The sequence below is a fragment of the Sinohyriopsis cumingii genome, chromosome 17 (assembly GCF_028554795.1).
Source record: "Sinohyriopsis cumingii isolate HCF-2022 chromosome 17, ASM2855479v2, whole genome shotgun sequence".
NCBI classification, from domain to species: Eukaryota; Metazoa; Mollusca; class Bivalvia; order Unionida; family Unionidae; genus Sinohyriopsis; species Sinohyriopsis cumingii.
Genome location: NC_142977.1, coordinates 51,768,344 through 51,783,038, shown reverse-complemented (window position 1 = coordinate 51,783,038; position 14,695 = coordinate 51,768,344). Strand labels below are relative to the sequence as shown.

Sequence of the window (14,695 nt, the reverse complement as noted above, 5' to 3'; positions counted from 1 at the left end):
AAACTAGCTTTTGTTACTTCGCGGTAGGCGAAACGTAACGGAGGATGATTTGGATCACAATCCGTGAGTCGCACTTCACAAAGCTTTCTCATAGCTTGCTTCAGGATCCCATTAAAATGCTCTACTGGACCATTGCACTGCGGGTGATACGGAGTGGTAGTTAGGTGTCTAATGGACAGTAACCTCGTCCATCAGCTGGCTCACAAAATGAGCCCCTGGGTCAGTTGGTATTTCTTCAGTAACACCAATTTTCGACCAAACTCCTAACAAGGCCTCATCCACTGTAACTGGGTCGATGTTTTGTTTTAACGCAACACCCTCTGGAGTAATCAGCTATCTTTAATACATAACGATTTACACTGTCCAACTCAGGCTTTCTCTGACCAATCAGATCCATCGCCACCCTCAAGAAAGGCTCATCAATCAGTGGGGTGGTTCCTTGTGGCACTTGGCGATGGGAGGTCTTAGTTGCAAACCTCTGGCACTTGTCGCACGACAAAAAGAACCTCCATACATCCCCGTATACACCTAGCCAATAGAACTCCCTCTCTAGCCTATCTCTCGTCTTCGCCACGCCCACGTGGCTTCCAAGTCGACCCTCATTTGCTAACATAAGCACTTATGCTTATTGGCTTTTTTCACAATATCATGTGTAAACATATTTAACCCTTTCCTAGTGTACCCATACAGTATACACCGTTTAAACAGAAACTTCACTTCGCCGTCTGACGATTTTCGCATGAATCCCTGTTTTGCATCCCTGCGTACTTTGTTGAGAGACAAAAAATATTCCTCTTGAAATTTTGCCAACTCGCCAGGTATCAAATTGTCTATGGGGGAAGTGGTGTGTCTCAGCGGCTTCGATCCTTACTTTCGCTTCATAGAGTCATAGGGCTCAGCTGTGGCAATTAATACCTAAGCCTTAGGATGACATCGTGAGACAACCCCGACAAGGTGTTTAAATTAGCCCTTTCACATGTGGCTAGCATAGGTCAGTGTTCATGATCGGTGCGAATCTTCAGTCCTGTTAGCAAAATGGACTTCCACCGTCTGCCATGTGTAATCTCCAGGCTCGACACAGTGGCGATCTACCAAGGACAGATAACTACAGAACGGTTGCCATCTCACCAATTACCGTAGCTGTCGATGTGTTCGTCAACTCTAATGTCTTCTTCTTAACAGTACGCTGAGTGGCCGCATCAATCATCGTCAAAAATACCTTCTGCAGTTCTTAACAACATGACCTAGCTTGTTGCAGCCGCAACAGATATCCTTTATGCCTGAGGGTACCCTTATCTTCCCCCTCGGTCATCCCTGTCCCACAGAAATTATTACTGTCACATGTCCTCTCACCATTCTGACCATTTTGTCTTTGGGTGTCTCCTCCCCGTCGGTGGCTTTTCTCGGTTCGCTGATGACGGGTCGGTTACTGCCACCCCAGGTGGTAGAAAGCTAGTGCGCACTCACGCTGATATCTTCCAAGGTCGAGAACACAATTAAATGGTTCCGATACATTGTTGAAACATTTTCTTTCAACATCTCCACATATACCCTCGTATGTTAAAGCTTACCCGTCATCTTGATCACTTATCAAAAAGTACTCGTACGCGTGTATGAAATTACGCATGAGTTTCTTTATTTCTTTTTGACGACTCTCTGAAGAGTTTTAGTGCCATAGCAGCGCTTCTTGTTCGGTATCATATTATGGACGACGTCTTTCACGGCTCCCAGCAATAATGACAAGGCGTTGAAAGCTCACTGTTTTTTGGTATCTGAAGAACCAGTGCCAACTTTTCGAAATGTGTCATTCAGGTCTTCACCCCTTGTGTACTCTACTTCGATACTCAGCGTCTCCATTGTAAATATATGTTCGAGTTCCCTAGCTCTTTCCTCGGCTTGCAATCTGGTTAACTCGAACTCTTTCTCCTTTGCTCGCGCATCTGCTTGTCTTTCTTCTTTTCGCTCCTCTTCTTGTTTGTCTTTGTATTCTCAAAGTCTCACTAACTGGATCCCTTCGTAATCTAAATTACCAAGCGACTCCAATTCCCTGACAACTGTCTGTCTGTCGCCATCCTGGACTACTTGTACAGTGTCACACAAATTAAGTTCTCTACCCACTTAAGCCAGACTATCCCTTGCACAAACAATCAATAGGCGGGCAGTACAATCCCGAATTTCTCCTCAAAATCCAGCTTAAAGCTTACACACCAAACAAGGTGTAAATACTTTTAAGGGATTACCTAATTAATCCTTCTTACAAGAGAATACTAGGGTAACATCCACACCCGACGTTCATAAATTCAGAATATGACCCTCTGTCTCCAACGTACCGAGTACAGTAAGGTCTCAGTTCCTTGCAATGTTATCATCACAACATGAAAAGAAATGGCGATACAAGTGCATGCACATAACATATAAATTATACTGTTATGTATATCTATATTTTCTGTAACTCCTGATACATCATTTTATCTAATGTTTGTAAGTTTTATTTATGGTTGTAAATTGTACATGGATCATTTGCCGACTTGACTAGGGTCTACTTTAGCAATATCAAGAGCGTAAAATTACATAGGATCTATAAATAGATGCGTACATATGTTTTGACAGTTACTAATAATAGAATTCCTTATAAGCAAGTTTGAAAGATTCGGTCTTTTTCCCATTGGACAAGTGGACTAGGACGGTTCTGCAAGAAATTAGGACGGTTCTAGAAGAATTAAATTAATCGATTGATTGTGCTAAGTGACATGAATAGGCAATTTCAAAATAATTTAATAGTACGATCTGTCACGTGGGTTATGTTGTGAAATATAGTCTTAATATATGGTATATATAAGGATAGAACTGAACAATTATTTTCATTCCTATATGTGTAGTCATTCTCATTTCTTCTGTTCCTGTTATAAGTCTGCAGACGTATTTTATGTTGTACGCAGATATTATTCGAGAGGAAAAGAGACCAAAACCGTTGGTATATTAAAGATTGGAGCAGAGATATATAATAGAAGAATATGAGCCCCCGTATGATCATCGCTTCCTGCAACATAAATAAATAATGTTGTTCCACACATAGATAATACATTTCCGAAAATGTTCCTGACTTTAACTGAGACTGAAAAAAATAAAAAATTAAAATGTACACTACTAAAAGTAGCACTATAATTCTGAAAATTATACAGAATTCGGCTGAGACTAAAGAATATCCCTGAATATTAAATTTAAATGGCTTAGAAGAAAAGTAGTACCAAGCTTCCGAAATTCAAACGGACTTTAGCGTCGGCTGAAGAAAACACGGAATAATGATAAAAAGTTACCGTGGAAGAAAAATTGCGAAGCTTTTACGGATTTTAGACCAAAATCGGAAACATTTCTCTAATGATCTACTTCAAATTTTACTGGCACAACGCTGACACCAGAGGTCGTTGCGTACCTCCATAGAACCCGCGACGTCGACCTATTCTCCCTTCCGCTCACCTACTCGACCCTGCCTGTCCATAAAAATTACGAAAGTCCAATATGCAGCCATGCTGCCATCGAGGTGATATAGGCGCTGAATCGCGACCGTACTCCCGAACGTTGCTGGTACTGCGATTCGTTTAAAAACAGTGAATATACGACGATGAACTCACGCTCACTCGCATCAAAGGTCATTGCACCCGGTTTTTGTTTGAGAAAGCTATGGTCTGTCAAATCTCTTTACCAAATTGATCTGAGAGGTACACAAGCTAGCAGATTGCATGAACTGGTCATATATTTAGGAATGTGTATCACTATAAGAGCAGAGAAGAAAATTTAGACCTGAACAAAAATATTTATTTCGTGTTTGATGCACCGGTAAACACTAAACACATTCAACGGAACCAATTATACATCAGTATTTTTACCCAATATATAGATAACCTTAGCACAATGTATTTGAAAGAACCCTATAGCATAGTACTATAAAATGTGACAAATTCTGGGAAAACAATGTTTACACTAAATTTGATGGAAATCACGATATATGGTGATGCAGAAGATCCTGAATGTTAACTAGACAGGTGGTCAGAGCCCCTGGTTGACTTTTACCGATATAGAACTACTTTGTTTATTATCGATGCTATGACAATCTCTACAACAAAACAGAAATTAACGAATCTAATCAAATTATCCACAGTGGCATATATTTAGAAATATCTGTTTCGGGTAATTTAACCAAAGTAAAACATTTTTTATATATATAGAGTTTCAGAGAGACGTTCGTGTGTGTGTGTGTATGTTTTACAAAAAAAGATGAAAATAAATGGAAACACATTTTATTAAAACAAACGTGTTATTCCAAACGCAATAAAAAGAGCACTGTCGACTTCTCAAACAGTACGAAAGAACACAACTTTTAACGTGGCCCTATTGTGTTTTTTGATTTACTTGCAGGAATACGTGTTAAATGACAGGCGTTTCTGGTACTTTGTCTCCAAGAAGTTGTTTTTGTCAGGCTTTTGAAATGTGGATTTAGAACGGAAGTAGAATTGAAGATTTAGCCAATCATTTTTGACTTGAAAAAAAATTATGATACCACGTAGAAGAACTTTATAGTGAATGCCATATTCACACTACGTAAGGAGACCTCCTAACTAAATATCGGTTTTCTGCACAGACTCTTTTGAGTTAAGTAGCTAACACCATTTCTGAAATCTAAGTGTATGTGGGGATTGAGAGACATACGGGAATTAACATTAGACCATAGACTGACATTAGTGTAACTCTTGCGGGACCATGGGAAATCCTATGTTAAGTAGGTTCATGGTGAAGGCAAACAAAAAGGCTACAGTTATTGAGACAAGGGAAAATGTAGTGTTAACATTTAAATATATAATTCCAACACAGCCTTCCAGTCCAACATAACACTTATACTATCCTACCACCTCCCACAATTTCAACACGCACCACTAGCATCCAACGAAAAGGGTAGAAGGGTTGATACAGATAGATTCACACATTCACGCGAACACACTAGCGCAAAAAAGATCGCCAAGGATGTAAAAGAAGAGGAATAAAATAGACACACATCTTTATACATCAGCATACAAACATACTATCATCAAACAAGGGAGGGTAAGGGAGTGTTTATCATCAAACGAGGGAGGGCAAAAGGGTGTTTACACACACTACTATACCTGTTTCATGCAAGCACACACACAAGAGAAAGGGTAAAAAGGGATTTAAAAGTTTCGTTGTCAACAACATACACAAACAAACAGACAAACAAAACACCTTTCTGGGCAAATAAGACTGGTATCTCTCTATACTAAAACTATAGAGTTGGAGTTTACCACTTTCTTAGCATACGTCTAAGTTACAGACTCGGGTGCCGCAGACTGTAAACTATTGTCCACATTTCTTCAAACATATATTAGTGGGACTGCGAATATGAAATTAGACTCTTCGGCTTCCTTCCTCAGTCTTCCTTCCTCTTCTTTTTGACCATTGTGAGCCATTCTGGATGATCAAACTTCTAAATTACTCCTTGAGTTTCATTCAAACTTAATTCAGTATGTCATCCTGCAGTAGAAATTGCTAACGAAGAAGTCGGCCTCACCTCCTCCGCCTTCGCCGAAGAAGAAGTTCCTGTAGAAATTGGCTTCCCCTCTTTAGATTAAATTAGGAAACACTGGTTTTAAACCATGTTTGACAATGATCATTGTGAACATTTAAAAAAATGTCGAAGAGGAGGAGACAACGTTGTCAAGCGTTGTGTTTGTCTGGAGTACATACGCGTCCTAGCAATAATACGCCCTCGTTTTTCATTTAGATTATTTCCTCTTTGGGCTTCTATTTTCTTGTGGGAACTTCTGCTATCAACATCTTTATTCTTTTGGGTCTGCTGCCGTCGTTTATGGGATTTGACTTTTTGTATTTGTTTTAAAATTTGGCATTAGGACTAAACTATACAAGGGATAAATGGCACCTCCGAAGGAGCCCCTTCCACCACGTTTCAAAAGAATTTGATTTGTTTCTTTGAGTATTGGTTCTTGGATCTGTCAACGCTGCTTCATGTCTTACAAAAAGCGTTTGGATTGATCGAGTATTTAATGATCTTTTGAAATAATTGATGCGATGTCCAAGTAAACCGTCGTAATACTTATGTGAGACTGAGGGTGCGATGTGCTTTACTTTGATAAAATAAATTTAGTTTAATTTACACAATACAAACATTACGATGATGTTTTTTTGTTTGATTTCTTTTTCGTCCTCTACAATATCATCGAAGAACATAAGATGTGTTTTACTAAAGTCAGAAACGAACTCATGGTCTTCGCGAGGAATGCAGTCTAAAAACGAAATGGATACTCCCTGACTTGCTTGACGTAACTTGTAAGCCTATTGCCACTTATACGTTGTGGTGGATGACCGAGCAAACGTGGTTTCTGTTTGATCGAGCGTTTACTAATTCGGTTTTCCTGAACCATTAGGTCCAGCCATTCACACCTTAAAGGGATGGCGAAGACACAATGACTCACACCTTTCACGATCTAAGCTATCGTCATTCTCTATGAAAACAGCAGGAGAAGCAAGAGGAAGATGTAGCAATATTTATGGTGTTGAGAATTCATTCCGAGATTATCATCATTTTATATATTTGATACACGTTTAACGTTTGTTCAAAATGAGCTCGGTTCAATGATTAAGAAATAAAATATGAACATACATAAGGCATACATGCTTCAATACTTTCGTGTAATATTTCTTTTTCTATATCAGGCTCTCCTACAACAACTGTATTTAATATTGTATTTAATTTCATGCTCACATCTTGCACTGGATTTACGTTCATTTATTTTCTTGGATTAGTGACACACGATGTCTATGGTACAGGCAGCAACTTATTATATCCAAGCACTGAAGCAAAGACTTTTCTTGTCACGTAAATTATTCCAGTTGTACATTTATTGGTGTACCAAACTAGCTATACAAACTACTATATAAGTATCAAGTGTGGATAGTGTTCGGCAAATGTCTTCTTGATACGTAGGTACAAAACTTGTCTTCATCACTATTCTAAATACTTTAAGTACAATTTGCGTTTCGTGCAAAGATGGCGTTTGGGTAGATTGGGTGTCTTTGGTGCATGTAATCATCATAAATAGTCGACAAATTATCTGCTGGAAAATCGAATTCGAGAAACGTATTCGTGCACGGTAGAGAATAAAGCATATTTACACACCCAAGGACTTAAACACCACAGGTAGATGTATTTGATTTCTTATATTTGAGAATTATCCACGTAATTGAACAAGCGTGTTGCATTGGTTCGTCCTCCGAAATCAAAGTGTCGCGTATATTCAAAGGTCGATGTGTACCTGATCATAATTTGCGGAAATGATTCTAATTTATGGTTCGGTTTTGAAACATCGATAGTACTCGCACTTCCACATTCGTATTACCTAATGTCCTTGTCTTATTAACCTCGTGCTTCTTTGTAAAGATTGCTCTTATATATCGTCCATCGAAAAACGACGACCAAAATGACATGGATAACAACAGAGGATGCTATTAATTCAAAAAAAAAAAAAAAAAAATAAAAAAAGAGGAAAACGTGTACCCAATAAAGTTGGAATATAAAAAGGTAGTCAATATATAGGGACTTAATATTTACAGTAAGAACTTGACCTTCTACATTCATTGGAAATTCTATTCCATAATTTTGGAACCACCACAGCAAGACGTTGTCAAAATAGTAAGTGCGCGGTTGTGGAATATAAATTATACTGTTTTCGAAAACAATAAAGGTCACGATCATATAATGCTAAATGTTATAAGATACATAATTAGGTACAAGACCATTTACAGTTTCATACATTTTGCAATCTTTTCAACACGTGCACAAAATCGTACCCAATTTTTGCATCATGTAAACTTTTTCAGCATGTCCCCAAAATCGTACCCTATTTCTGCATCGTGCAAGCTTTTAGCAACATATTCACAAAATGGTAACCAGTTTAATAATCACAACATTTCACACGATGGTCTGAAAATATCAGCCTTAAGAATTATTCGCACTGCTCTTTCATAGAGTTTAGCATTCTTACCAGCTTGGTCGGTAATGCAGTTGCCTAAAATTGTGCAGTCATCATATACAATTTTATAAAAGTAGTATTTGTAATGTAATTTAATAATTTTGTTTAGAAGCATAATTTGAAATAGTTTCATAGCACAATCCATTTACTCAGTCAAGGACAAATGTGAAGAACGTGGGTGTCCCCGTGAAGATACCTGGTACTTTTAAGAATATACAAAAGGCAGTTCCAAGTCATTGAGCAAATATTGTGCCAAAACTACTTTTTGAACACAAATAATATCGGTCTAGTGATGATGATAATGATGATCAACAACTGGCGTAGAATTGCCTGAACGTTGAATAGTTGTATCACCATTATATCACGAGTAGAGTAATACAAATTGAGAGGACGATTCATTATAAACATTGGAACAGTTCATGTCCTAAAATGAAGACTTTTGGAACTACAGATATTCTGGTTCTAATAATGATGAGTGAATTCCAATAGTGACACGCTGAGCCTGTTTGTCAGGCAAGGCATAAGCAAAGAGTTTATAATATTTGAAAATTTAAAGACTGCTTATTTTTCAGAATAATATCGTCATCAACAATATCAAATCCTTTTTGAAATATATCAAGACACCCCCCACCCCCCAGTTTTATTACTATTAAAAACAGATAGCCATTCGTTTGTTAGTTTATAAAGATTAGTTTGACAGGAATAAATTTGTTGCTATTCCGATTGTGATCATGTCAAAGATAATATGTATTGAGCTACCAAAATAGATGGTTAGAAATGTGTTTCTCATTTTTTGTTTTAAATGATGTGCAGTAAAGAACTAGGTTTATAGTTTGATGGATCATTCTCGCGTCTGCCTTTATGAATAAGCAGAAGAGTGGTTGCTTCAGTAATTTTATGCGCTATTGTCTTGAAATGCTTCATAAAATGCCGAAATGTGTATTGGTCCTAGTCAGTGATGTCATTGAACCTGTTCCATCTTCATTTTCATGAAATTTAGGTATGTCAACAACGTTACTGTTAGCCGTCTCACTCGCATGATTCTTAACTCTGATTGAAATAATGTGTATATGCCTATTCCATACATGTGCGTGCGAAATACCCAACATTAATGTTTCATAGCAAAATTAAAAAGGTGAAAATCATATCGAGATACAAATGTTTATAGCTTGTAGTTATCAGTTATAAAGAAACACCCAACCAGAGAAAACGACTTTTAATGAAAGCATTCAATATAGGTAGCCCGGGTTCTAATATAATTACGACTACTACTACTACTACTACTACTACTATTAATCATAATGATAATACTAATGAAAATATAACTCAGCCTAAAAACATTAACACAAAGACCGTTACCATCTGTAAATTATGTTTTTACTACTGAAAATTTTAGTTACCAATGTACATTAATGTAATTGGTTCTAAGAAATTGTATGAGATGTATCAAAGCAAACATAACAATGTGATATAACTCTTGACAAATCCCATCAAATTCGTAAAAGGATAACATGGTCCGCCTTCAGATAATCTTTTGAATGGTCTTAGGAAAATCTCCTGGTTGTCACTCGCGCCTGGCATTGCTTCAGGTGCCAAAAGCTCACGGAAAAGCACATTAAGCGCTCAGTATTGCCAACGTTTCCTGGAGATTGTAGCTACAAGTGTCTCCGTCAGACGTCATTACTCGAACGATACAACTATGGTATCCATAGCTGTATTATAAGGTATGGCTTGATAGCCTGGCACGTTGTTACAAGCTTACTCTTATATGGCAGTAAATATAGTGAGAAAGCTGGACCACGCATACTTTTGTATATCACCATCCCATATAGGGATATGAAGCTTTACAAATATAAATATTAAATAACAGGGCCAATCATATTTTTCACTTTTAAATCCTGAACTGGGATAGGAGAACGTTAAGATTCAGAGTTAAAAAATGCATGACCAGTTCGACTTGGACTGTATGGAAAATAATATCAAAAGCACTGAACGATTCAGGGTTGTGTGTATTGCCCTGTCGAATGGAGAAACGAGACTATTTAAAATCAAACTTAAAAGTTTCTAGAAAAACCTGACCCAAATATTTTATTCCAAGAACTTTATAGCGTAGTTGCATATGAGGGTCGACAATTTGGTTTTAGATGAGGCTGACAATAACTTATTATAATGCACATTAATGACTTTATTGGATAGGTTGAATAAGTTTGGACAATTCTACAAACTCTAAAAGTAGCAATTTCTTTCATTTATAGAAAGAAGAAGGAATACAATGCATTACGGTCCATTTACAAGACAATACATTTTCCACATGTTTGAGAAAAAGGTTACAGAAACAACAAGGCTTTGACAAATCACCAGGCTAGATATAATTAACATAAGGTACAATTTTTATTTTGTAAGACTCTATGTATACTTAGGGGAAAAACGAATTGCGTCTAACAAACCGGTTTTATCTAATATAACATTGGTTGAAAATTCAGTATTTAATGAACGTTTACTTTATGACGCCTTTGGAAGGAATCATTGCCTGGCATTCTTTCTGCAGAGGCTGCAATCATTTTTTAAGCTATTCACCCGTGAAAATTGTAATAGTTTGTAGCAAGGCGTTGTTTAGTCAGTTATGATTATGCGACAAGTTGACAGTGACTCGAAAATTTCTTAGATGTTCGTAAGTTCGGATTTGAATTTATATGCAGTTTGATTTCACAATACACGCCTTGGTAGTGGTTCTAAACATGCTGAAAAAAAATCCAGTTTACGTACGGAATCAATTATAGTTAATTTGCCTAAGTAAAAAGGGGTATGTTCACACATTTTAGAGCCTTATACACTAGTTTATGGTTTGTTTTGCACGATCTGCCACTTACGTACCAAGTTTGTGCGGTCATATTCCAATTCTGCCAATGAAAGTAAATAAAGATGTGTCTTGCCTCGCAGCTCCACAGTCTTACTTTATCCTCATTATTCGTTATATATTTTAACCTCACTGATCTTTGCTATTTTTGTTTTCAACAGTTCCAAAATAAATTTAGTTGCATGATCGAATCAGTAGACCCAATATGCCGGCTTTAGAGCATTTGTGACGTCACAGCCATATCCATATGGTGGCACTCATAGCATAGACTGTCAACGTGAATTATTGAAATCAGTTGCCCATTTCTTTAAAAGTACTGAGGATCCGACTAAAATATTCGTGTATACTTTACAGCTCATGTTGACGTAGATGGGTTGATTTTAAACAATTCCAACACTACAGTCGAACTCCTCGAACTGGTGCGCAAAATGTCCCTTGAGTTAATCAGATTGGCAGATGAACAGAAGAAGACCAAAGCTGCAGAGGAAGAAATGGCGAATGAACAGAAGAAGATGAAAATTGCCGAGGAAAAAATGGCGAATGAACTGGAGAAGATAAAAGTTATCAAGGAAGAATTATTGTCAACAAAACAAGAGTTGTTGGTTACACATAAGGAGTTGCTGAGAAGTAATAAAGAACTATTGAAAACTCAGAAGGAGTTAGTATCTACTCAGAAGGAGCTACAAAGTCGTATAACAGATCTTGAGGTAGCGACCGAACGTTTAAAAGATAAAGGTAAAGAGAAACTAGCGACACCTAACCGATCATGTGGTAAAGTGAAAAGTCATACTTTTACTTAGAGCTTATTAAAGAGCGGAATAGGTTTTTATTAAAGAGCGGCATGTATCTTATTAAAAAGCGGCATATTCTTTTTAAAGAAGGGCATAGCCTTATTAAACAGCGGCATACTCTTATTAAGTAGCGGCGTAGGTCTTATTAAAGAGCGTCGTAGGTCTTATTAAAGAGCGGCATAGTCTTATTAACAAGCGGCATATTCTTATTAAAGAGCGGCATAGGTCTTATTAAAGAGCACATGGTCTGCATAAAGGGCTGCATAGTCTTATTAAAGAGCGGTATAGAGCTTATTAAAGAGCGACATAGATCTTATTAAAGAGCGGCATAGTCTTATTAAAGAACGACGTATTTGTAATTAAATAGCGGCATAGTCTTATTAAAGGGCGGCATAGTCTTATTTAAGAGTGGCATAGATCTTATTAAAGGGCGTCATAGTCTTATTAAAGAGTGGCATATATCTTACTAAAGAGAGGCATAGTCTTATTAAAGAGCGGCGTATTTGTTATTAAATACGGGCATAGTCTTATTAAAGAGCGGCATATATCTTACTAAAGAGACGCATATTCTTATTAAATAGCGGCATAGTATTATTAAAGGGCGGCATAGTCTTATTAAAGGGCGTCGTAGTCTTATTAAAGATCGGTATATGCTTATTAAAGATTTGCATATTTCTTATAAAATAGAGGCATAGTCATATTAAAGGGCGGCATAGTCTTATTAAAGAGCGACATAGATCTTATTTAAGAGCGACATAGTCTTATTAAAGGGCGGCATAGATCTTATGTAAGGGCGGCATAGTCTTATTAAAGAGCGACGTATTTGTTATTAAAGAGTGGCATATGTCTTATTAAAAGACGGCATAGTCTTATTAAAGGAATGCATATATCTTATTAAAGTCTTATCAAGTATTGCATGAAATAAAAGCTTTAAAATATATTGATTTTCAGTTTTACAACTGCCTTATACAATGCAAGCTGCTAAATATTTCCAGATTTCTCCCTTTAACAAATATATGATTTTAATATCATATAATTACGAAAATAATTCTTAATTTTTATTAACATTTCATCTCATAAAGGTTTTATATTAGAACTGTAGCAATTCTGCAAGTTGCAATATCCTAGAAGTGGACGTGACGCAAGAAATTAAACCAAGTTTTAAATTTTGTCCTCAAAGTTTAGATTGTTTTATGACAGGTGTCTACCATCCAGAAGAATTTTAAAATAAGTATTTTCTTCGAACAAGTGAATCTTTTAAGGTTCAATCATGTCATCATGCTTGCATCTGAAAAAAAATGAAAAATTCTTAAACTTTCAGGAACATGGATTCCTTAAAAGTACATTTAGCATTCAGGGCGATTTTTAATTCCAGATCGGATGCGACGGTCTACAACTACCAATGTTGGATTTACAGCACGTCTCACAAATACTGTAACTTCAAGTCTCAGTTCACATCAAACTCTTGTCTTTGACAACGTTTATATGAATATAGGAAACGGCTATGATGCGACAACCGGCGTATTTCGTGCTCCGGTCGCAGGAATGTATGTTATCTTACTGACGATCTCTTCTGTTGGTCCTTATGAAGGGGGAGCCATAGAGGTGATTCATAATGGGGTGCCTGTATGTCGTGCCGAGGCAACACACTATTACTGGGGAGGATGTCCATGTAACGCAGTTGTTCATCTGGAAGTCGGAGATACTGTTTTGGCACGGGAGTTCCTTCATCACGCATTGGACCAAACACGTGGCGATTATTTTACCACGTTCTCAATGGGGCTCATGCTTAAGGACGAAGCCGGTTCATCTTGATTGTTTTTGCAATATACTTAGTGTACAGAGTTCATTTAATAAATGATACGATTTTAATTTTCTTACTTTATTGATTTGCCATCTCTCTTGCGTTTCTTTAAAACGACATGGAAGATCTTCACCTAGCATTTATAGAAAATATTTGTACTCTAGCGATCAAAGTTAGATTTAATTTATCTTCCTCACGCAGAAGTCTAATCAGAACCATTATGCAGGCAATGTGCTCTGATGTTGATCAATTTGCTTCTAATGTTGACAATTCCTTGTTCAGAAGAGGATAATAATTTAAACAAATTATATTTGGATTTTTTAATGAATGTTGACATATTTAATTGTTTTGCCAGATATATATGCGTGTGTCATGTATCACTAAACAAGCCATCCTTAGATTTTGATTACATAACAAAGATATTAAAAACTTCCTCTTCAATGAAGTTGAACTCTGTGATTCAAATTACCAAAATTGATTATGTCCTAGTTACAAAGTTGCTGACCTTGATGTTTTGATTTTATGATGGTAGCTTTACCAAGTGGACGCTGCAGTTCTTTTTCTGATGACTTTGATTGTAATCAGAAATAATTGTTCCATGATTTCCGTTTGTGTTGCTAAATGTTTATGCGTTTTTAAGAATCTGCATTTGATTTTCAAAACATATATACATGTCATGGTATACTCTTCAGAAAACCTACATGTTTTGCACGGTATAACCTATGACAGAATAACGAACCAATACTTGAAAACGATGACTTAAGAAATAAATGGAAACATACTATAACAAAACAGTTCGAAAATAATTACAATATTTCATCAATCTAATCTCTTCCGTCAATCAACTGAAAACCAGATACAAGGTGTTCTTTACGTATTCCTTACCGAACCCTAAGTATGCCTTTATCCTAATTATATTATATTCCTAACTTTGTAAAGAATACGTCTCTAAGTTAACATTCTCTAGAACTCTATATTCTCTGTAGAGTATTCTGCATATTTCACTACAATACTACTTCAACATGATGGCTAAGCAGAATTCAACCGATACATTTATAAATATCCCTTGACATTGTTAGGTGCTGCACCTTTTCATCGAAACAACAACGAAATGTGTGTCATTGCAACCACACTTTACTTTGTTTGTCATCGCATATAAAAACGGGAAAGATTTCGAGTAAGC

General features: G+C 36.7%; 1 protein-coding gene across 1 annotated transcript in view; it reads left to right on the top strand.

The window, feature by feature from the left end:
• The window catches only part of LOC149778698 (uncharacterized), an 18,166-nt gene extending 4,643 nt beyond the window's left edge, over positions 1-13,523 (top strand). Inside the window, exons 2-3 of the mRNA XM_089938375.1 lie at positions 11,272-11,652; positions 13,084-13,523. Coding sequence (XP_089794501.1) covers positions 11,346-11,652; positions 13,084-13,523 — 747 coding nt within the window. The 5' untranslated portion in view covers positions 11,272-11,345. The remainder of the gene's footprint in view (positions 1-11,271; positions 11,653-13,083) is intronic.
• The last annotated feature ends 1,172 nt before the right edge of the window (positions 13,524-14,695 follow it).